Genomic DNA, 24449 nt, shown 5'->3' with positions numbered 1-24449 from the left:
CTATAGGCGGTCGGCTCCCGAGCGCCACCCGCGCTGCCATCAGCCGCCGGGCTCAGCCCGCAGAACGCACCGCCCCGCTCCGAGCCGCTCAACGGCGGGAAAGAGGCCGGGCCCGGCCCTCCCGGCGGCGCCCAGGGCGGCCCCGCTCCGCCCCGTTTCCCCCGCCGCCGCCGCCGCGCTCAACATGGCCGCCGCGCTGGGAAGGCTCCTGCGGGCCGCGGTGAGTGAGCGGCCCTCCCCGGCTGCCCCCGGCCGCAGCCCCCGCGGCTCTGACCCTCCCTGTCCCCCCCGCAGGTGCCCGCCGCCGGGAGGAGGCTGACGGCGCGGCCCCTGCCCTGCGCTCGCCGCCAGTTCAGCCTGGGTGAGTGCGGGAAGGCCGGCGGGGCCGCGGGCATGCCTCGGGGCCTGGGCCGGGCGGCGGGAGCGGCTCCAGCGGCCTGCGGGGGCCGGGCGGCTGCGGCCGGCGGGAGGCGGCGGCCCGGCCCGGGGCTCGGCGGGGCGGCCCTTGGCGGCTCGGCCCGCAGCGTGCTCTCTCCCCGCAGGCGCTCGGCTGCTTGCTCCCGCGGTCACGCAACACGCCCCGTTTTTTAAGGGAACGGCGGTTGTTAACGGCGAGTTCAAGGAGCTGAGCCTCGATGATTTCAAGGGGAAGTACCTCGTCCTCTTCTTCTACCCCCTGGACTTGTGAGTTTGGGTGTCTCTCCTTTCAGATGGGCCTCCTGCCTTGCTGAAGGTCACCAGCGGCTGCACATCGTTGCTGGCCGAAGCGGCCGGTTTTGCGTTATTTGGGCAGACCTTGCACGGCAGGGGTGGCCGGCCCTTCAGCGTGAGTGTTAAGACTTGGGGGTAAATGGCCGCTGTGTTTGAAAGCAATGGGTCCGGTGGCTGGAGAGCATCTTCTAGCTGCCGGGACTGCTTCAGGAGGTAGACGTGGCCATGCAGGTGTGGTTCCTCATGCAGCCAGATGCTGGGGCGAGGGCATTGCCTTGCAGTTCAGGGTTGCCTTGGGAGACTCCCTCCTTTTAAGCAGCAGGGCCAGCAGAATTGCAGCTGTAGGCAGCTCTGAGACAAAAGCTGAACAGATGGGGCTGAGCCTGTCCGGGAGACTTGACCCACCAAGTGTGTCCTGGTGTATGTGGGCATGTGGGGGAGGATTTAACCTGCAGTCCTTTCTGCTATAGTTTCCAAAGACTGTCTAGAGAGTATCTAGCAGAGACGGTTTCTCCAGCTCTGCGAAGAATCTGTCTAGAACTGAGAGTTGAAAACTAGTGTGCCAGCTGGGTGGCTATGGCTGTTGCTTTGAGATGGACTGAAACTGATCTTGAGCGGGAAACGTTAAAATTACAATGCTAAAGAAAACACCCTGCTGCATTAGTGCCTAGAAACAGACATGAGAGTCTTTTCTAAATTCCCTGGAAAGATTGCAGAATCATTAAAGCCTTTTCTCTCTTCCCACCCAGCACCTTTGTCTGCCCCACAGAAATTGTGGCTTTCAGCAACAAAGCAAATGAATTTAATGATGTGAACTGTAAAGTGGTGGCAGTTTCTGTGGATTCTCATTTTTGTCATCTGGCCTGGATAAATACCCCACGAAAGGTATGAATTGAGCAGCTGTTTGGGGCTTTTGCTGCTGGTTTGTTCTCTTTTCACAAGAGCTCCTGAAAAGAAAAGTTGAATAAACAATCGTGCAAACACCAATTTCAATAGACTGCTTAAAGTGATATCTGAAATGATTTAACTTTTACATCTGATGACATAATTCTGATCTCAGTCTTTTGTTTTCTTGCTCTTTTCCTTAATAATTTAGGGGTTTTTTTTAATCTTTGTTTTGCTCTCTTATTAGTCTTGTAGGTTACGTCATGTCCTCATAAGTTTCTCTCAAAAGACAAATATTCAGCATACCTGTCACTGTGCTAAGCTGCTCGTTGCAGCCAGTGGTTTGTGTGCACCATCACAGAAAATGAACAGCAGCTGTTTAGTCACTATTGTTAACCAATACCTAATGGTCATGGCTTCAGCATGGAAGCAGAACCACCAGTTTATTGGAGTACTTGTATTATTAACTCTTGCTTGCTAAACTGGCTCCACTTGGTCAATACAAATGGAGGTCCTCAGCTTTCTTCAGGGAAAGTAAGTGATAAAGATGGCCTTTTACTGGCGAGGACCCTCTTTCAGATGTAATATAAAGTTATATGGTTTTGATCACATAAAGCATCTCAGTAGTTTGGTTAGCTGTAGAGAATCGGAGGTGTCACAAGAAAGTGCAGAAGTGCCTGTGCCATCAGTCATTGCCCACGTGGTGGTGTGGGCAGCAGTGTGCAGCAGTGCCGGCAGACTGGCGTGCCTGCAGCCCTGCCCTTGTAACATACAGGGCAGGGAGGAGTTTGCTAGAGGTAATACAGCTTGGCTGAGCCTGTCTGTACTTAACTTTCTGCGTGCTTTGTTCAAAGCTCTGGAATGTGATTGTGGACTTTCACCACTTTACGCCAAAGCTGTTCAGCATATGCCAGTCAGGCATACTGCTCTGGGCACGTATAGCAGAATGCCCTGCAAAGGTTGGAAAGAATTCTGTGGTGTTGCAAACAGGAAACTGACACCTGAGAAGCTAAGGCCTTGGTTTCTCCAACACAGTATGAGAGCTCTGTTGCAGGCAAGCATTTGCAGGATCAGGGTCTAAGTGACTGAGATTACACAATGATTCACTGCTGCTGCCAGGAATAGGAAAGCTAACAAATTCCAGGCTTATTTCAAGGACAGAAAGCTTATCTCTCTTGCAGCTCTCAGTATGTTGCAAAACTGAAAGAAATCTTGGTTGACTCTCTAAACAATATTTAAATTGTTTGGGGGGGGGGAGATAAAAAAATAATACGTGCACTAAATAGAGCAGCAGAATTCTTGACACACCTAGTTTGGCTGTTCGAAGATTTGGGTTTTGTCTGCTTGTAGTATGCAGGTTGGTTTTCCCTTCCCTGCCCACCATGTTAATCTTCTTTAGTTTTGCACTTAAATATGCAGTAGACATTTTTGTATTCAAAGCTCCTGAATAGCATACAAGGGAAATCTTTCTGAAGATTTATGACTGTTGTCATAGGTAGCCTTTTACCACCAAAATAAGCAATTCTAAAATGCTGAGTGCCAAAGAAGGTTTTCATGTTCCAGAGAAACCAAATGTTCCTGACTTTTTAAAAAAGACAAACAAACAAACCCAAAACCAAATAAACAACAGCCCCCACCTGTGGTTCCTTTCATGGAGCAAATGGCACACCTGTTTTGCTGTTAGTGTACCCTCAAGAGCACAGAATTCAGCAGCTTTAAGAAGGATAATCCTAGAAAATGTTTTAACAAAATGGAATCTTACTCTGTTCTCTAGAGTGGCGGTTTGGGCAAAATGAATATTCCGATTCTGTCGGACCTCACAAAACAAATCTCCCGTGATTATGGTGTGCTGCTAGAAGGACCTGGCATAGCACTAAGGTAACACACAATTGCTCAAGACTCTGTTATGACATAACCCAGTCTAAACCAACATGAGCCATGCTGTCCCCTCCTGCAGGGGAAACTGGAAGGATCAAATGAAGACTGTAAGATGTTTTCTGCAGAACTTCTGCTGGATCCCACCCTAGGAAAAGGGTACATGGCCATTTAAGTTGAGAATGGTTCCAGGCCCCTCTCAGAATGCATGCAGGGGAAAGCCAGCTCTTCTGCTCTGAGTGAGTGGGAGAACTCCATGTCACTAAGGAAAACAAGAGTAGGACAGAAGAGCATTTTACAGTATTTTTTATGTATTTCACAGTTTAGGTCTGTCCCTTTGTTGTTGTTGGCCTTTCTTCTTAAGGGAGGAGACTGCCTTAACTTCGGTGTGGGAAATTTCTAAAGTAGTTGTCTTAGAGACCGCTACAGTCAATCCTGTATTTATTTAGAATAAAAAAATTGACATTCTCCACCATGGGAATACTTACTAAAAGCAAGTAGTGGTCCCTGAGAAACAATGGACTGGGTAGGAGTCTTTGGAGATTTTTGGTTCCTGATTTCTTTGGATCAGGAAATTCTGACATTTTTTCTGTTGATAAGTTAATTAGTATGGTAAGACTGGGGCTTGGGTTTTCACAAATGTTTATACGCAACAGATTTTAATTTAGTAGTATTACTTATTACGTAAGTAACTCAACAGATTTTCTTATCAAAGACACGGGAAGGATGCCAACAATCAACTTGGAAATACAGGTGGAATGAGAAATTATACCTTTGTTATACATCTGTCTTAAGAGTCTTTTGCATACTTTGTAATTTCACAATACCATACCAGTTGACTTGGTTTGTGGCTTTTGATCATGCCACTAACAAACAATGTATCAAACGCTGTATTGCTCCTCCTAACTGTGGTACGTGCATCTAAGAATAACTACCTTGCTGAAATAGTACGTCCACTTTCTTCTGTTTGGTCTTGAAATGTGATTCGCGTTTACTAAATTCTTGCTCAATTACAGAGGTCTCTTCATCATCGATCCAAATGGGATCATCAAGCATCTAAGTATCAATGATCTCCCCGTTGGTCGTAGTGTGGAAGAGACCCTCCGCTTGGTGAAAGCATTCCAGTATGTGGAAACACATGGAGAGGTTTGCCCGGCAAACTGGACTCCAGACTCCCCTACAGTAAGTGTTTGCTAAATGTCGCTTTTCTAAATATAGACACTGGCACATTTGTGCATGTCTGAAGGGCTGAGACCTACTTGAACATGAGGTGCTTGACTGAATCTGTGCCTGTTGTCTAAATCTGAGACTTTCATTGGCTGGACCAATCCAGCCTGTCTGTATGTAGAAGTGTGATTTCTGCAAAGAAAGTCACTGATTTTCTTTTAGGAGATACAAATTTGATTTAAAACTCTAAATTTGACTTCCACTCTCCACCGGTTGTCCTCACATTTTTTTAACTTATTTAATGCCCTGCTTGATATTTAGCAGGAAAAATGTGTTATATGCTTAAAACTTGCAAGCAGGATCTTGTATATCACTTAGGCTTTTATCTTTCAACCAAGTGCAGAGACAGAAATGACCTGGTTTTTTTATATAGTATGCATGGTTTTTCTTGGATAAAGTGTCAAATCTGTAATTTTATCTCAGTCACAGCATATAGTAACTAAACTTTCTTTTCTTGACAGATAAAACCAACCCCAGAAGCTTCTAAAGAATATTTTGAGAAAGTGCATAAATAAACATGCAAATATGTGGGCAAAACTCTTTAGTTACCATAAACTGAAGACATTAGGAAAGCAGCTGTGATTATTAGAAAAAATCAAATCAAAGTTCTCATTTTCTCATGTTTAAGAAGAAATTAAATGCTGAAATACTTACTGACTGCCTTGTCTTGTTTTACAAAGAAGGGTAAAAATTAAGGCCTTTCCCCCTGCCACCTTTTTTTGTGGTTTGGGTTTTTTTTTTCCCAATTTGATGTCATGAATTTCTGTGACGACTATTATTTCTGGATACAACAAGTACACAAAATACAGTTGTCTTCCCCTGGGTTTTTCCTCTTTCCCTAACTAGTTTTGGACCAGAAAGTTCCCGTTTTCTTTTCCCACATGAAAAATTAAATTCGGTAACAGAAGTTTGAAACAATGGGGACAATGCAGAAAATAAAGAGTTTTGATACATGGCTTGTTTTCAATGAATTTCCCAAAGGAAGAGATGAATGTAACAAGTAAAAAATAAAAAAATTCCCTGGTTTTGTGTGTAAATGCACTGTAACTTGAATGTAAATACATGCCATTTTAATCCAGCACATAGTGAAAGATTCAGTGCAGCTATATATACAGGAGCGTTAAAGAACTTTCCTTGTGAATGGAGCTTAAGGACAAGCCTTTGTCATTGAAAGCATTGCTTATTTGCTTTGATCTGGCTGTTGTACTGCTTGAAAACCATGTAGCATATCTCTAGCTGTAATAAAAGATCTTACCATTGACCAGCAGCAAGTATATTGCTTTGCTTTTCTTTTGCTTTTCCCCTCAAAGATTCCCTCTGTTCTGAAGAGGTTGGATAAGTTGCATTGCCTTAGAAACTCTGTTGTGTACTTTTGTTTGCAGCAAGCAGTTAACAGCCGTCACTGCCTTTGTGTGTGCACTGCAGTGAGCAGGCCACAGACAGTAAGTAGCAGGTGTGCTACTGAAGGGCCAGATAAATCAATACAATACTGAATGGGTTTGTGTTTTTCATCTTCTGCCTTTTTGAGCAGGGAAAAGGACTTAAGATAAACAGATGTGCAAGGGAGCCACCTTGGCAAAGTGGCTGTTGTGTCCTAAGTTACCTTTGTAACAGGGTATCAACACTGCAATGTAGGTGAAAAGATGAAAAAATGAGCCTGATGTGTGGTGCCCAGTGATACTCCAGGTTTCAGTACTTGCAAATATCTTTTCAGTCCCAATGTTTTAGTTCTGTTTTGTGTAAATCCACTAGTATCCATGCAGTTTTTCCAATAAACCTGCTCTGGACCTATAGTACATGAAGTTAAACCCCTGTGCAGCTCAGTAATGCAAAACAACACACTAGTGGTGTTGGTGGCAGCTGTTTGTGCCTGTGAAACTGCAGGGCACTGACACACTGATCTTTCATCGGCTGTATCTTTCACAGCATCAGAGTGGCTGGGGTTGGAAGGCACCTCTGGAGCTCATCTAGTCCAACCCCTGCTAAAGCAGGCTCACCTTGAGCAGGTTGCACAGAGTCGTGTCCAGGCGGGTTTTGAATGTCTCCAGAGAAGGAGACCCCGCAGCCTCTCTGGGCAGCCTGTGCCAGTGCTCCGTCACCCTCCAGGTAAAGCTGTTCTTCCTCATATTCAACAGGAACTTCTTGTGCTGCAGTCTGTGCCCGTGGCCCCTTGTCCCGTCACTGGGCACCACTGAAAGGAGCCTGGCCCCATCCTCTTGGCACTCGCCCTTGAGATGTTTGTAGGCATCGATGAGCTCCCCTCAGCCTTCTCTTCTCCAGGCTAAGCAGCCCCAGCCCCTCAGCCTTTCCTCATACGGGGGATGCTCCAGTCCCCTCACCATCTTGGTACCCTCCGCTGGCCCCTCCCCAGCAGTTCCCCGCCTCTCCCGAACTGGGGAGCCCAGTATGGACCCAGCACTCCAGGGGCGGCCTCAGCAGGGCAGAGCAGAGGGGGAGGATCACCTCCCTCCACCTGCTGGCCATGTTCTTCCTCATGCCCCCCAGGGTCCCACTGGCCTCCTTGGCCACAGGGCCACTGCTGGCTCACGGGCAACTTGCTGCCCCCCAGAACCCCCAGTCCCGTCCCCGCAGAGCTGTCCCCCAGCAGGCCAGCCCCAGCCTGTGCTGGTGCCTGGGGCTGTCCCTCCCCAGGGGCAGGACCCTACACTGGCCTCTGTGGAACTTAATCAGGTTCCTCTCTGCCCAGCTCTCTAGAATCACAGAGCGGTTCGGGTTGGAAGGGACCTTAAAGAGCATCCCGCTCCACCCCCTGCCACGGGCCGGGACACCTGCCACCAGACCAGGCCGCTCGCAGCCCCATCCAGCCCGGCCCTTCGCTTCCCTCAGTCACTGTAAGCCAGTGTGGAGGCCGCAGGGGGTCCCCGCAGCCCTGCTCCTTGGCTCCGTGCAGGGGGAAACTGCTGGGAGGGGAAAAGGCGATCGGGTCTTTCCGAAACCGGAACCGCTCCCCGCCGCCCCCGGCCCAGCCGACAGCTGCCTCCCGCCGGCTCCCTCCGTCCCTGCCCGCCTCCTCCGCGGCAGCGGGAGCCCCTCGGGGCCGGAAGGCCGCGCACGCCCCAGGCGCACCCCGCGGGAGCCGCGGCCGGGCGGGATCGTGGCGCTGCGGCACCGTGCCCGGGCGGAGCGTGCAGCGGCCGGACCGTCCCCCGGCGGCGCCTTTCCGGTGCCGCGGCCTCATGGACCCCAACCTGCGGTTCTGGAGGGCGGAGGGGCAGGTGAGGGGCCGCGCGAACCGGAGGGGCTGGGACGGGGCGGTACGGTACGGGGCTCGGGCGGGCTGCTTGCCCGCCCCCGAAATAACGCTTCCCTGACTCGGGTCTCCGGCAGTCTTTTTTCCAGAGGTTTCTTCTCTGGGTGGATGTCTTGGACCCCCTGCTGCTCTTCAAGTCCTCCGTGAGTACCGTGCCTCGGCCTGGCCGCCTCTGAGTGCCGAGCCGCGGCCGTGGTGACGGGAGGGACGAGAGGGACAGGGGTGCGGGGCGCCGGGGGGCCGGGCACCCCCCCAACCCCCGGGCTCCGGGGCTCCCACCGAGGGGACCGGGCACCCCCCGGGCTCCGGGGCTTCTGCCACCGGGGCTGCTGTCTGGTGGCCTTACAGACCATGGCTCTGCTGAGGTGTGAAGTAACAGCATTACATGGCAACTGGGGAAAAGCTAAATACATACATATATACACATATATATATATGGGAGACAGACATATGCGTGTATGTGTTTTTATGTATAATTACACGAAACAGGGCATTTCTGGCCGCCACCATTTCAGCAGGCCTGTTCGGACCATGGCTGCCGTGCCAGCAGTTGAGTTAGCCCAGTTCAGAAGGCCCCAAAGACAAGGGAGACAAGCGAGGAGCTGGGCGCACGGGGAGCTGCGGCAGCCCGGCACGGGATGGCATCGCCCGGCGGCACCGCAGGCACCCAGGATCTCGGCCGGCCACGCCGCGTGCCCCTTCTGGCCCTGCAGCATCACCCAAAGCCCATGGGGCTCCAGTTCCCTTCCAAGTGGCTATACTGAAATTAATATACTGCAGCTAACTCCCTCAGAGGGAGCACAACGGATCTGTAGGCTCTTGTTATGCCAGAGAACAATTACTACAATTTTAACATTAATTATTGAAAGTGTGATGCTAGAGACATTGTTGGTCATAAAGCGTAGCTTCTGAATTTCAGGAACTGTCATGACAGCAAGCCTCTGAGAAAGATGTGCTTTTCTGTCAGTCTGCTTCTGTACTGTTTTGTCTGGGGTGACAGAGGAAAAAGCACAGCATGTTGTATGAGAGTTGGCTGGTTGGTCAGTATGTTAAAGGAATTTTTGTTGATTTTTTTTTTGAGGGGAAAGCTCCATTAAAGCAAAAAAACCACTGTCAAAATGTGTGTACATGAGATATTCCGTTGTCACCTGCAGAGTTACTGCGTTTTGTGTATTCATCTATATATATGTGTATATGGTATGAATACACATCTCTATATATTTACATGTACAAATACAATTTAGTAAATGTGCTTTATATATCTGTAAATGCAAACAAGAAAATTTTATATTACGTTCAGGGATTTGGAGATCTGGAATTAGTTCACATCTTGAATTAATATACACTGTTGCAAACAGAGGTGTACCTGTTGAAGAAAAGTCAAATCATCCCATAAATTCTCCTGAAAGGCTGTTTTTTATGTAGACTGTGGATACCTACATGACATTACAGTTTTACTCTCTTTGTTTAAGTGTACCTGTTTTCTGTAATTAAAAGCTTAAGCCGAGTTTAAAGGAAAAGTGTACAATCTAGAACTTGATCACACATTTGTGAACATCCAGGAACATCTAGTGATGTTGTGACTCATTTCTGGTAATTTTAAAAGTCTGGTTTGGAATTTTGTTTTCAAATAGTCATCTAGGTGCCTGTGGGGATATCAGATGGTTGCTCTGGCAGCAAATCTTTGAGTTTGCCAGCGCACATGGGTAACTCTGAGTACAAGATTAACACTCTTGAATTCAGTGAGATTTTGCCTATGCTTAAATTTCCAGTGCATTTGTGTATTGGGTTGTAGGATTAATACTTAAAGGGACCAAGGGAGCCTGACTAATCTAAAAGTTTCTATGATGGTGAATTGGTTGTGTCTCTAGGTGTATTCTTGCTTTCACCGCTCTGGTGAGGGGCAGGTGTGTTATTAGCTTGACACTGTAGGTTTGTATTTAGAGTGTTTTATAAGTGATATATTACACTTCAGAATATTGAAATCTGAATTATTTTTTCTGTTTGTTTTGGTGGGTTTTTTTTTTCTCAACTATAGGATGAAATAAGAAGCAGCAGGTTATTCATACAAAACAGTGGGAAGACCCTAAGTGAGCCTGTACAGAATGATCAGGTATTTTGGAGTGCAGTTTATGGAAAATGGAGGGGTGTCTTTTCATGGCCGAGGTGGTTGATATTAACATAAGAGCTAGTAGACTGAATACTGAGCTTCAGATACATTACTACAGAGTTTTTTCTGATCTATGAATCTAGTAGGAATTTCTTTGGATTACTACTGACTTAAATTGCAGTATTATCATCCTGAAGAATGCGAGGCCATGTATCATATAGCTGAGGTTAAAGGAAGTTCTTAGATCACTCTAGGAATCATTGCTCTAAGCTTGTCTGTCCTCAGCTGGGATGATACTGGTAGGTGATAAATACACCAAATGCTTAACGAGCTCATTTTCAATCTTAGATGTGGCATCACCATACAGAGGACAGGTTGGTTTGGTTCCACATCTCATAAAATGAACAGCAGCAGTACTTGGGTGGGAAATCTACTCAAAGGATTGCTGGAAGTAATGCTGAACCCTTGCTTCATTAAAAGGAGTCTTTCTTTTGACACACTATGGGCTCAGCTCTTCCTTTTGCATTTAGTACCTTGTGTGTCGAAGTCTGAAGGGAGAAATAAAAACTTCTGTGATTTCAGAAAAGCTAAGTCTTAACATAAGTGTTTAGGCATGTTCTGTTTCTAGCTTAACTTTTTTAGATTAACTTTCTGTTCTGCTGTAGTGTGTGCTTTGGTGCTGTTACACAGCACATGGGATGTAAGTTATATTCAACAAGGAGTATGTGGAGAGAAATTTGACGGGAAAAAAATTAAAGGGATGTATACATATATAGCACTTTACATAAAGTAAGTTATTGGGGAGGGGGGGAAATTCAGAAAAAAGATTTTACTCAGTCTCTTCTGAAACCTGACTACTAACCTAATTTTCAAATTGTTTAGACAAAAAAAGCCTTCCTGCTAAGCCTGGTAAGTTTACAAAATATTTAGATTTTTTTTTTCCTTCTTATTCAAGTATCGCAAAGCTGGTCTAATTTGCCTTTTCTACTGTTGTTGGTTTTTCTTTTTTTCTTTTCAGTCCAGTGTACATCCTGATACAGACCAAATAATTCCTGTTGTGTTTAGACCTCCAGGTAAGTTGCCTTAAGAGAAGTTTTATGTATGTGACTGAAGCATCAAAGGGAAATAGCTTATAGTAAATAACTGCTGTGATACTCCAGCAATACTCTTCTCCATATAGAAAAGCAAGTAGCCTGTTAGTTGCATTGTCATATCTGTTGAAGATTTATTTATTCCTGTGGTCCTGTTGAGCAATTTTTCCCACAGTTTATCTGCTCATCTAGATGGAAATCGTCTGACCAATCTGTTTCTTGTCACTGCAGAATGGGTTCCAAAATCCCTCCACGTATGAAACAGTCTATGTGAGCTACTTGATGGATGTGGCTACTGTATGAATTTACTTGCTGTGGTGGCAGATTAAGTCTGCTTGGGGTGTTGTTTAGGGAGCCAAGACAGCACAGATTGTTAATCAGATACAACCATACTTGGGCTGTTTACTTGTTGTCTTGTGTAATCACTTAGAGCTGTGGCAGCTCTCTTTTTTTTTATAGTGTTGAATTTCCCTTCGAAACTCAGCTGTATCATTTCCGAGTAGCCACATTGAGTGGAGTTCACAAGGGCTCCTTTTGGCTATGAGCTATGACCAGGTATTCTGGCTTCCTGAATGAGCAACCAGAGGCAAAGGTTAGAACTGAAGTCCATGGTGATGGTGGTTTTCTGTGGGCAGTGTTTTACTTAGAGCTGAACCTAGAAGGGGGAAGTTAGAGGAACTTTCTGCTCAAACCCATCCATCTAGACTCACAGCAGTTACTTTGACTGAAATAGTTTTCTTTCTTTTCAGCCTTCCTGCCCTTATCTCTTCCATTGGTGAGTAATCATGAAAGATGGCAGTGTACTGCAGGGCTTACATTTTTCTTAAGGCATGGGTTGGAGGAAGGGAATAGAAGGTTTTAGGCTTCTCTGTTGTATTTTCAGCACGAGTTTTTTAAAGTGGTATCTGTTTTATGAGGAGTACCGAGAAACCTAGAAATCGAGCCCTTAAGGAGTCCCATTGGAAGTCCAAACCTGCTAGCTAGCTTCCTTCAGCAGTATTCAGAGAGATCATTCACGTCTGAAGGTCAGCCTTCTGATGCAATGTGAAATTCACTCAGCATTGAGAGCAAGGCCTGGTTTTGGTCTGTTTAACCTCAAAAAAATGGAACTACAGTAGGAAGGACTCAGAGCCTTGCATTCTGTGTTTCAGACTCAGAATGTGATTTTTTTCTTACATACATTGTGCATTTGCAAGTAAGAAATGGTATTTTCAAGAAATTACAAAAGATTAAAAAATAAACTCTTGTTATGGGGCTCAAAAGTTGCACCATTTTGTTTCATATCATTTATAGCTGTAATTATATGCTTGTTTATTAATTTAGATGTGTTTGTCTTTGGTTTTGGCCTGTGAGTATACATATTGAGGTACATTGTTCTGATTACAGCATGGACTTACGTGGCACTAGTAGAAAGAATTAATTTAACAGCCATCAAGATTTTTATTATAAAGAACAGTAACAAAATGAACAGAAGTATTTCCTTTTGATATTTACAGCTTAATGCTCTTCCATAGATGTGGCTAGATTCAGCGCTGCATTAATAATAAAGGTAGTTGATCCACTAATATTATATGAATTACTGATCCTTCTTTAAGGCTTTGGACATTCCCTGCCCTCCTCTTATTCAGCATTTGCCCTACCTTGATTGACTCTGTTCTTCTCCACACCTTCAGCTTGGTAGGTCAGACCTCAAAAAAGGCTGCAGTTTATTAAAACTGAAGTTCCTACTCACTGTCTGAATTTGAGAAGGAGTTGGGAAGTAACTATTAAAATCTTTGATCTTAGATCAGTTAGATCTAGTATTTGTACCCCTGCTGTACAATCTGACCATTTCTCGTTCACTTCTTTAATTACATTTTTATTACCTTAGTTCTTTTATGTGCATCTATTTAAGCTTCTTGGGTAAAAATGCAGATTTTAGTTTGGGTCAGAAAGCATCTTGCTCAAATATTCTTGCACATAGTGTTTTAATCACTGTGTCTCTGTGTTTTATGTTGAATAGAGTGAGTATGTCACATCTGTAGCAAGAAAGTCTGTTAGCCTAGAATCAAGGTAAATGGTTTTGGGTGCTGACTGGAGCCTTTGACACTGCTGCAAATAGCAACAGCAGTTCTTTTCATGCTGTAGCCAACCACCGCTCACCAAAAACTTACAGACTGATCAAACCTAATTTTCTTGTGGGGTTTTCCTCTTAGGTTATTACTTCATCTCTGCAGCTCCACGCAAAGCAAACTTTTTTTTGTCAGGTAATTGCCTCTTTCTTTCTACATTTATGCGTCTTCTAGTCTCAATCCCAAATTCAGTTTTCTTGTAATCTCTTGTTTCTGCAGTTCGTGTTTCACACATATACCACAGGATTCACCCTATGCAATGGAAATGGTACCCCAAAGGTTGAAGTATGTGTTGATTTTTATTTTTGAAATCATCTTAATTGCAGAAGACCGTTCTGAACATGATTTACAAGTGTTTTACAAAGGTACTTATGTAGTGTGTTTCTTCTGTCTGTCTTAGGACTACTCGCTTCAAGAAAAGCAGATCTTGTGTGGCTTGGGAGCAATTTCCTATGCAGCGTGTATTGGTGTATGTATTTGCTCAATGATTGCTTTCCTAATAAGCTCTCCTGAGAAGGAGTAGGCGCTGAGATAATCACACCGCCGGATACCGTTCAGGATTGTGGTCTATGCTCTATTCTGATGTCTTGCCCCAGAACTGTTCACAATAAGAATTTTCCTAATCATCTATCGGCCAGTGCCTTGCTTAACTTCCTCTTCTGTCCTTTTCTTTAATATTCTGCAAGCTTAGGAAATGGTTAGTGACAACAAATGGCCAGGGTTTACAAACACAGAGTAACCCACTGGGTGGTTATAGTTGACTTTTGATGTGGTACTGTGGAAGATTGGTCTCGCTATAAACAAGTGGTAAAATCTAGAGGTGTCTGTACTGGATAGAGTTAGCTCAGAAGCCAGGAACAGCATAGCCATGAAAATACTGCACTGAAGGCAGGTGGGTTAGCCTTCCAGGAGGGCTAGGTAGCTGAGGGCTACCTAGCTAGCTCTGTGCTGCGCTGGAATAAGAACTTGAGGTTTCTGGAGTTTGCTACATCAGAATGGGCTCTGGTATCCTCATGACACTCATTGCAAGTGTAGATGCCCCTCTAAGCATTTTTTCACTCTCCACACTAAACAGTGATATCTACTAACCTTCTGGCAGAAAAATATGATTGTTCCTGCTTTTATTAGAGGGACTTTCACCCCTGTCCACTAGGCAAAACAGTTGGACCAGCAGTGCCCAGGACTTGCAGTGGTCTGGGGGGGCAACTAGGCCCGTTAGGTGAATGTGGGAGTTTATCCCCTTTGTCCTCCAAGGGAGGCTCTGAGCACTAGCTGGTGTCCTGGCCATTTATTCCAAAGTGAAACTTCCTGCAAGTGTATTATGGGAATATAGGATTGGGCTTAAACAGTAGAGAAGTAGGAACAAATACACAAGTAAACCTGGTTTCCTGTTTGAGGGAGAGAGCAGTATATGACATAAGGCAGTTGGACGGATGTTCAAAGAATATTAGTCAGAGGTAATTGTTTTCCTTTTTCTGTCTTTGTATTCACATTGCTGCTGTCCTCTGTGTAATAATGTTTAATGCTTTTTTTTTTTTAATCATATGTTGTATTCTTACCTAAGAGTGATTACAAACACCTTAACTAGAGAACGTGTATTTTGTTGGAATGTTAAAACAAGGCATTTGTTTATTTTTATAGATGGCAGCTATTTACTAAGTCACAGATTAATTTTCCTAACCTGTTGCACTACTGAAATGCTGCACATTTTTTTTTAAAAAGAGGGTGCCTGTTTTCTTCCAATGTCTTAGGCTGTTCCTCATATCTTCATGAATCGTTACACATTGAAGAGTCCCTTAACGCAGCTCATCGTCAGAAAACTTGTACCAGCTCCCCTTCTTGGTGAGTAAAAAGAAACTGTACATCATGCAGTTGGTCTGAGGGCCATTTGCTACCCCCATGTGACTAGAATTTCCTTGCCGTTGCACAGGTGTGGTCTTACTGTTTCCTAGCTTTCCTCTCTGACTGCTTTTGCTGGGTACTGTCCTTTCGATGTGAGAGTAAACGCTCACTGATGTGTGTAGCTGACCTCTGATTCTTGCTGGTTTTTAGTTTTAGAGCTGCAGAGTACTCTTCTGACCTTTGTATGCCTGACATGCAACTATTTCTTCAAAGATATCCAGGGATGCAGTTGGTATTTTTCTTTGGCTTGCACATTTATACCCAAAATCATATAGACTGCCAGGATGGACCAGGAGGGCAGTAGCACCAGAACTGACATGACCTTGTTTGGCACATACATGATACCAGAGTGTGACACAGGTCTAGGTGTGCATTGGCATAGCTCCTTGTTGCACTAGGACAAGTTTACTTGATGTCATTAACTGTTTTTTTAATGTCATTAAAGAAACTTCTGGCCTTTCCTAGGGGAAACTGGTAAAATTAAAACATGTCATCTCTTCTGTTCCAAGTTATGCGAGATAACTACCCAGATCTGAGGACCTGCATTAGAGCTTTCTGACTTGTTTTCCTTGGAGCAGGTGTTAAAATGTGCTTCCGTTTTCTTAAATGTAGAAAAAACCCTGCAGGTAATTGATAAATATCAGTCCAGCATTTGAAAAGTATTATCTATCTGTTACACTGATGTCTTTATTGAACAGCCTTGCCAAAAACTAATAAAAAGACAAATCTACTACTTCAAGCAAGGTCAGTTTGCCAGACTATACCCTGTTATACCTACACCTCGGTCTAGAAAAGAGAAAGGAAAAAACCAGCTAGATTACTAACTCCCATTTGATATCGTCTTTCTAAGTGCTAGTGGTTTAGGCTTGGTTTTTTTAGTGGCAGACTGTGATGTGGATATTTTCAGGTACCTTTTAAAACTGTGTCTGGAGGAGACTGAAACATTCTCATCTAGGATCCAGCTGAAGCACTGTCACTCGTACCGGACACACAGCTGGGCAGACAAGTGCCATAATGGAACATATTAGAGCCAGTGTTCCCCCTGGCACCTTCCCTTTCAAATCAGAGATGCAGCCTTCACTGGAAGTCTGTTCCCTTCAGGATCTTTTCTTCTGTGCTGGATTTTGCACTGACCAGTACAAAACCTACCTACAACACAAATCCCTCTGTTTTCTCTTAAGAACAAAGTACTCGTGATTTGAGCTGGATGGCAGTGATTGAAAGCTCTGAGTCCATAATGACAAAGCACCTTTTAGGATTGGGGCCTTAAAATCTTGCTTAAGCTCCTGAAACAGTGAGATTCCAAAGAGATTTTTATGGGGCAGTTGTCTTCAGCTGCCAGGTTATTCAGTTGTGAACTGTTGAACTGGAAGTGGAAAATGCACCTAATAATGAATTTTACTATTGAGATAGGGGTTTTTTTAATCTTTAAAAGCAAATATCCTCTTTAACTGTGCAGGCTTGATGACTGCGTTTACTGTGGCAACAGTGAGAAGCCCGGAATTTGAGAATGGAATTGAAGTGATGGACAGGAACGGCAAGGTTGTAGGAGTATCGCAGAAGGCTGGTAAGAAGGTAGGCAAGGGGGTGGAGGTCTCTTGACTTGCCTTTCATTCCCTGCTAAGAGCTGGATGTGATTCTGAGAGTAGATGGTTAGATATATTGAAAAGAGGTAATAGCAGATCAGGTGCTGAATCTTTGGGTAGGCTTGGACTAGATCTTAGGAACCAGGTTGTACAACCCTTGTGTCCGCAGGGGTTGGGAGCCTCCCCAGACCAATATTACTGAGTGCCAGAGTTGAGCCACTGAGACACCAGAGCAGGCATTTCTGCTTTCTCTGGTCACCTCAGAAGGAGACAAGGCTCTTGGACCTTCTTCTTATGGAACAGCTTGGAGAAAAGCCCTGTAATTGTACATATCACATGCACCTTCTTATAGTGGGAATATTATTTAAAGGCTGTGTCTGTCAGGGTCATTTTATCCGTGGGCTCCAGGTGCTGACTCTGTATTTGCTCCTTGCTTTGCTTACCAGCATTCACTGCAGAGCCTGGCACAGGAACTACAGCAGAGTCATATTTCACTTGCTATCAGTGACCCTCCTTTTCTATGCTGGTGTCTGGAGTGGAAGAAACAGCTAGATATGAGCATAAAGATTTGTGGACAGCTGGAGAGAGAACTTCAGATTTAACACAGGGTAGTCAGGATGCCCAGAAGGTATAACCATTTGGAAGAAGTTCAGCACAACTTAAAAAAAGCAAGCCTCAGCAAAATTATCATCATGGTAGGAAAACTTGATATGACATCAGTAGCTTCACCTCCCTTTTAAGGTATTTCTTAGTCATAAGTGGAATATTTGCCACTTGTAGGAGTTCAGTTTCCATTTAAGAAAGAATTCCTCTAACAAATGTTTTTTATCCCTCATTAATCTGTTGCTTGAAACTCCAGAGTATAAAAGTGCTCACAGAAGCATGCAGCATTCAAAGCTGCATAAAACACTGCTCTTAACAACATTTATTTTTCTCTCTCCCTGGAGGCCGTTAAAGAAACAGCATTGTCCAGAGCAGTCTTGTTTGGGACAACGTTCTCCCTGCCATCTGTGCTCACATACTTTGTGGAAAGGTAGGAGGTACTGCAGAAGGGCTGGGGGTGCCTGGTCAGTGTGTATTCTGGTTTTCAACCTGCCTGTTACCACTTGCCAATTTTTTCTTGGGTTTGCAGTATTACTTGCCTCGGTAGAAGTGATTATCTGGGAAGTTTCTGTTGAGCTACAGTGATTTATTTAGATAAGTAAATGAATCTGGTTAGGGCCACATCCATGCTTTGAGGGTTTGCAGGAAGTTGTGTAAAAACTATGAAGGCTTCCTCTCTGCTCCCCCGCAGGAAATGTTTATGCTCTCCTGACAGGCTGTTTTCCAGCACCTGGGTTCCCTAGCTTGATTCGAGTCCCAGTGTTTGGTGTCAGGGTTGTTCACAGTGCTTAGCCTAGCTTAGATTTGTTATTTCTGAAGAGGTGATATGGCACTTGAATTTGCAACTGAAACTAAAACTGGATCCCAATTTACAAATAGTTTTCCATATATTTAAAAACGTGTTCTTGCTTTTGCATTTAAAAACCTTGTATCATAAGAAGCATTCATTGTATGCTTTATGAGAAAATTCTTACCCTGTCCCGAGCTTTTGGTAGGGATCATCTATGTCATGTAATTTGGTATCGCCTAAATCAATTCCCTATTCTCCTTTTTTAGTCAGTTTAACCGACTTCTGTTACCAGAAGACATAAATGCAGATGTAAGATAAAATTTTAAATATGTAATAAATTTTTGCACAATGCAAAGTAGGATTACCAGGAGGAACTAAATCTGAAAGGAAAGAGGGTAATGCAAGAAAAATTGAGGCACTTTAAAGCACTAATGCACCTTCTTTTGTCACTTTGATCTTGCTGCTTATTTTCTTAATCTTGGGCTTGGAAAATGCTGCAGCTAAATAGAAAATAAGGGGAAAGAACAGGAAGCTAGGAGTAAGAATGTAAGAAATAAAGTAAGGAAACTCCTTTAGGATTCATAAGCCCAGGTTACTACTAATTTCAGTGCAATTTTAACCATTAAAAGAGTAGCTAATGCTCTTTGTCTCACTGTTGTATTATTTTTTGAGCCCAAACTGATTTACTTCTTCAATGTCTTGGACAGAGCAAAACTTGTTAAAACTCCACGTGCTTTGGCTTCAGTGAGAATGGTTATGATTACGTCAGTACTAACAGGGATGCTGCCAGTCTCACTTAGTATGTTCCCGCAGTGTGGGAAGGTAAGTCCTTTCATATGAATTGATTTAGGCTTATTTTTATATTAAATAGTCATTCCAGAAATCATTCCAGCAGTCTTAAGGCTACACAGAAGAAAAACACTAGGTTTAACATGGCTATGCATCTAAAACAGGCAGTGGTGAGGCTGCTTGTGAAGGCCCATGTACTAGGCAGAGGCCTACAGGACTTTCTAGGTCTAGGCTGCATTATGTGTTATATTTACACTTCAGTGTAGATGTATCAGATTTTCACAAAAGCCTGAAGCAGCAAGGTCAGGAGAGCAGTCTTAGACATCAAAAGCAAGGTTTTTCCAGCACTGTTTTCAGTCCCGCTGGAGAAAGGAAGGATGTAGACGAGAATTTTTTCTTTCACACAAAGTCAGCATGAGCTCATCACAGAGATATACCAACCCACATGCGACATCTCCTCAGCCTGCTTTGCTGAACTGTGAAGTGTAATCTGTTCCCTGGGAAGGTATGCCATCCTGGTCGGTTTTACATGGAGGATGTAGCCCTTGAACCTTGGGCTTTGAAGAAAGCCAAGTGAGACAGGAGCCTGGGGTTCCTTTCTGCATTTATTTCCTCTCCCTTATCAGCAGTGTGTGAATATTCTCAGAAATTCACAGACTGGGCTCTTGCCGTTTTTAGTGGTTTCTTTTATTTGCCTAAACTTTCTGGCACTGCAATCTCTTTTTCTAGATTTCTTAATCTCTTATGGCAACAAGGGTAAACTAAGGGGACTTGTGAGAAATTATGTACTGAAGTATGACTGGTTGCTTCCCTTTGAGCTTCCCAGTTCCCAGAAGTTCTCCTGGGTGAGTCACCCAAATGTATTTATGGTTGGGCTTGATGATCTTAAAGGTCTTTTCCAACCTAAATGACTCTGTAGTGAATGGAGATAACATCACTAATGCTCTATTTAGATCTTGGGAGTACCTGTAATTTTAAGTAAAACTTATTTCTTCCCTTGTCCCTGAGCTTCTATATAGAAGATGTCAGAGAAGGAAAAAAAAAAAAGCAAGCCCCAAAACAACAACAAAAAAACCCTCAAACCCAAATAAACAAAGAACCCAAAATCCCATGCAGTCTTGCTTGTGGACGCAATATTTCAGTTTGTGCCCAGTTCAATGCAGTAAAAAGAATTTAACTTATACTTACCACAATATGGTGGTGGTGATTCCTGTTCTCTATACATTGCAGATAAAGCGAGCAGACCTTGAACCGGAAATTCTGACATCTACAGAAGAAACAGAGTTATTCTACAACAGGGGAATTTAGAGATTTGCTTTAATATATAAATTCATGTTCGGATTGAAGTGAATTCTGAATTCATCAATAAATTCAATTGGCACATGTAGCTGATTGAATTGTGAAATTATGGTGGTGTATGTATCAGACTTGGTGTACACAGCCCATGGGCAGATACGTACACATAACTGAATGCTGTAAATGATCTTTGTAGCAGAAAGCACTGTAACACAGCGTTTGTCACAAACCATGGTCTGTATGCTTCCTCATGTGAATGATTTCTTAATTAAAAAAATATTGAATATAAAGGCTTGTTCTTGTTCTGCTGCTGCAGCTTTTGACATGCTGCTTTCCAGGAACACAGGTGGTGAAGGCATTAATATCGGCAGTCCTTTGGGTGAAGCTGGTTCTTCTCAGAATACTTACTTTGTATGTTCCCTTGTGTTTAGGAACACTCATTTCAAGGAAGAGGTATGAGTGAGGTAGCCATTAAAGCAGTAACAGACAAAGGCATTCTGATGGCAATAATCATATTAACTGGTTAAATTTAGTTGTTTAAGAAACATTCAGGAAGTGGTGCCAGACTTGGCTACGAAGTGATTTCTGGCTTTCTTGTCATCCTGGATGGAGTTGTGAGGCCTCCTGCCCCTTGAGCTTTAGAACTTGGTTTTTACACTGAAGCCACTAGGAAATCCTGTGGCTTTCTGGTACACAACAAAGAATCCCCACTTGTGCACATTTACAGTATTTATCCAAGTAGAAGAGCTGTCTTTTGAGATGTGACGTAAGGGTTAGCCTGTTGAGCAGTGTGGTGATAGATGTTGCTGATCATACAAAAATTCAGGGGACCAGGACTGTCTGTGAAGAGCTGCAAAAGAGCTTACAATACCAGATGTAGAAACAGGTGAACTACCAAATGGGCAAGTTAAAAGTAATGAGCTTGACAGAGGTGCTCATCTGGGCTGTGAGCTGACTGTTAACACTAGGAGTGGAATTAAGGGTGGGGGCAGATAGCTCAACACCTAGTTGAAATTTGAAGTTCTGACCAGAGGGCATTATGGATACTAAAGGCTGACATGAATTTAAGAGGAGAATGGGCATTTCCATCAAAGGGAATCCACTGAAGGATACTAAATTCATGGAAACTACACCAGCAAAAGCAGTTTGTAAGCTCCGTGTGATAAATATCTTAATTTGCGTGCTCTGACTCTCTTAGGGGTGTCTGGTTTTGGTAGCTACTGGGATATGACATTTGGCTGAATAAATCTTTGGTCTGGCCCAGTACAGCTGCTTTCATACAGCTTCCTGACCTGCCACAAAAATCAAGATCAGACCTTCTGGGGAACAAGGTAGAAAGAAGCTCCACAAGTCTGGCAGGAGACCCCGTGGTTGTGGGCAGGGCTCATAGGAGAGATGGCTGTAAGATCACTGAAAATGTTATGTGAGGTGCTGCTAAGGCTGCATGTGAGAAGAATAAATATGCACTAAATAATGCAGTAATCACTTTCACATAAATAATTTCACAAGTACAGCATCCAAAATCTGCCATAATTCAACTTTAGGAGTGCAATACACAGGTCACTGCTCTCCTGTTGCTGGAGGATTAGATTTCTTTTCACAGTGTGAGGGAACTAATTGTTTCCCAATCCACTCCATCCCAACAGGAAGACAGCAGCACAGAGCAAAGTAAGGAAAACCAGTAGGCCTGGTCTCCTGCAGGAAAATGCTTCCTGCTGTGCTTCTGGCACTGAACAAAAGCAGGAAGTAGGGGGTTGAGTTTAGTTTCTTGTTTGAGTTCTGCCTTTTTCAAGCCCTCCTCTAACAACTTAATGCAGGGAAGGGTCAGACAAGGCAAGAGGACAAGTAGCAGCACATCCTAAGGACCTATAACTTGAGGGAAGCATGCTGTAAAGCTGTTCCAGGAAGACAGTATGGCTACTCTAAGTCACCGAACCTAAGAGAGGCAAAGGGTTTGCACTACTCCACTGGAGGAGCGGTAAATTTTTAAAGGCTCATTTACACCTACTGAATTCAACAGGGATCACTTCGCCTTGCCTTTTTGGGTCCTGTTCTTAAGTACATAGTAAAATCCCATCAGGGTCAACAACACAAAGCCAGTTGTGCTGTGTCAGATCAAAGGCCTGCCTTGCCAAACATCATCTTCAACAGCAGCCGAAAGGAGACACAAGAAGGAAAGATCACACCAGTCTCAGCTCTTCTGAGCCGGGAGGACACAAGGGAGAAGGAGGCTTGCCCTGCTCTTTTCCTTAGGTACCACAGGGTCAGGCAGAACAGGATTACAACTCAGCCTGCCTCTCTCCATCAAGTGTTTGTCTCCTTCCAAATCTTTAACAATGGTGGCACAGCTAACATCCTTCAGTTAAATTCTCTAAACTCCTGTTTCTCTATTAATCCTATTTCAGTAACATACCAAAGGCAAACTCAGATGCAGTCTAATTTCACTCTCAGTAAACATTAATTGGCACTACAATGAAGACCCACACCTCTCCCCACTCCTTTTTTTAAACATAATTTAAAAATGGCTAAAGTAAATGCTAGTTACGTGAACCACAGTGGGAGCAAGGAGGAAAAACAAAAACCCAAACAAACCAAGAAGCCAAAGGTAAGAGCAAAGCCAACAAGCTGAAGATAACACATTGTGAACTTTGAATCGTCATGGTAACTAGACAAGCTATAAATTCTCTGGCACCACACTTGGATGTTTAAGCAAATTGGTGTCATTATAACCCTGTGAGTAAGGCATATGGAACATGTCTGGTAATGGTGTCTGTTATTACAGCTGCCCATTATTGAACTCTACCAGCTTCTTACTGAATACTTGAGATGAAATTTGCTATATTAAATACAGCTCCCTCAGAGTTATTAATTACCTTTTCCTCCCCATTCTCAGAAATGTTTCTATTGCCCTAACCAGAATTTTCCAGAAGAGGGTAAGCACCTGCCATTTAAATTGTCAGCTTGGGTGATTCAGTGCTTCCCAGATCAGGGCAGGGAAAACAGATTGCTAAAAAGGTCTTGGCATCCTTGGTCTTGAAATAAGTCATATGAGACTAGAACTACCAGGACCAGACGCCTGGTAGTCCACAGGTGTGAGGGGAACAAGATTGGGACAAGCAGAAAAGCATCACGCTTTAAGGACTTGGGAGGAGAGTCAGCATCTACAGGAAAACCTTCCCCTTTGTTCTTGGAATAGATTAACAACATACCAGCCCAAGGCACGTCTGTCTCCTGCCTTCAGCACCGGCCCTTGCATTAAGTGACAGTGCATTTCTTGTGGAACCAGTTTAATGTGTGGTAAATACAACAGATGGAAGCTTTTGGCTTCAAGGAAAAAGTCACAGTACAGCACAACATGCTAGCAGCTCCCCACCTACTCAGCTTGTCCCTGAAATTTAAGAATATATGAGGTTTCCACAGCCCTTCAATGTAGCTTTAAAAAAAAAGCTAGCCAGCCACTCCTATGTTAGGGAATACTGAGATCAAAGCATTTCCCCAGCCGGAGCCTGTGTCCCTGTGTTACCCTTAAGCCTGTCACACTGCCACGCTGTTTTTCCCCACAGGCCATAGGGGTGGAGGAAGGAAGGCTGCAGGCGGGGAGGGATTCCTGCACTGCAGCTCCTTCCCCATCAGACCATGGTGAACACCATGCCGCGTGCCACGCAGTGTTGTTGAGCAAAGAGCTGTTGCTCAGCCTTTGGAGTCTCCTCCCGAGCCTAGCATCATTCGGCAGCTACAAGGAATGACCTCACCTGACCAAAGATCCCTCTGGCTCAGACTCCAGCCAGACAGCTGCCCAGGGACGGGTGTAAAGCTGCACGAGGCAGCTGTGACCTTCCTACACTGAGCTTTACAGCCTGACTTTTATCTAGAAATTTAGCTGCTTCAAATGGCATCTCACAACACACGATTAACAATCCTCATTAGCCCTTCTGGCAGCAGCTGAAGGTTGAAAGCAGAAGCAGCCAGTAGTTTTAAGATGGATGTTGTCAGTTGTCCTGCATCAACTTTTTCCAGGTTACGTAGCACTACCAGAACATTCCCCCACACACTTGCCTACAGGGGAAACAAGGCAGGCCAGCTCATACCAGGGACTAAAACCCCAGGGATGACAGCATTAAAAACAACATAGGGTTAGCCTTAAAGGACTAGCGCAATTTACTCTGCAAAATCACAACTGAAGGGACTGACTGTTTATCCTG

At 44.3% G+C, this 24449-nt stretch overlaps 2 protein-coding genes across 2 annotated transcripts; both read left to right on the top strand.

The window, feature by feature from the left end:
- Positions 1-92: 92 nt before the first annotated feature.
- On the top strand, positions 93-5965 carry PRDX3 (peroxiredoxin 3). Its single transcript, XM_080401273.1, has 7 exons — positions 93-220; positions 295-361; positions 543-684; positions 1461-1596; positions 3371-3474; positions 4488-4653; positions 5160-5965. Exons 1-7 carry the CDS (start codon positions 185-187, stop codon positions 5211-5213), a joined length of 705 nt encoding a protein of 234 aa, XP_080257399.1. The 5' UTR covers positions 93-184; the 3' UTR covers positions 5214-5965.
- A 1414-nt stretch (positions 5966-7379) lies between these two features.
- Positions 7380-20537, top strand: SFXN4 (sideroflexin 4). Its single transcript, XM_080401262.1, has 14 exons — positions 7380-7934; positions 8047-8112; positions 10008-10082; positions 10962-10988; positions 11098-11152; positions 11920-11945; positions 13366-13416; positions 13501-13566; positions 13682-13750; positions 15033-15123; positions 16643-16758; positions 17717-17802; positions 18870-18984; positions 20182-20537. The coding sequence occupies exons 1-14, from the start codon at positions 7896-7898 to the stop codon at positions 20257-20259; spliced, it is 960 nt and encodes a 319-aa protein (XP_080257388.1). The 5' UTR covers positions 7380-7895; the 3' UTR covers positions 20260-20537.
- The last annotated feature ends 3912 nt before the right edge of the window (positions 20538-24449 follow it).

Source organism: Falco punctatus (genome assembly GCF_963210335.1).
Source record: "Falco punctatus genome assembly, chromosome: 9".
NCBI lineage: Eukaryota > Metazoa > Chordata > Aves > Falconiformes > Falconidae > Falco > Falco punctatus.
The sequence above is the reverse complement of the archived record's forward strand: the minus strand, read 5'-3'. Positions and strand labels throughout refer to the sequence as shown.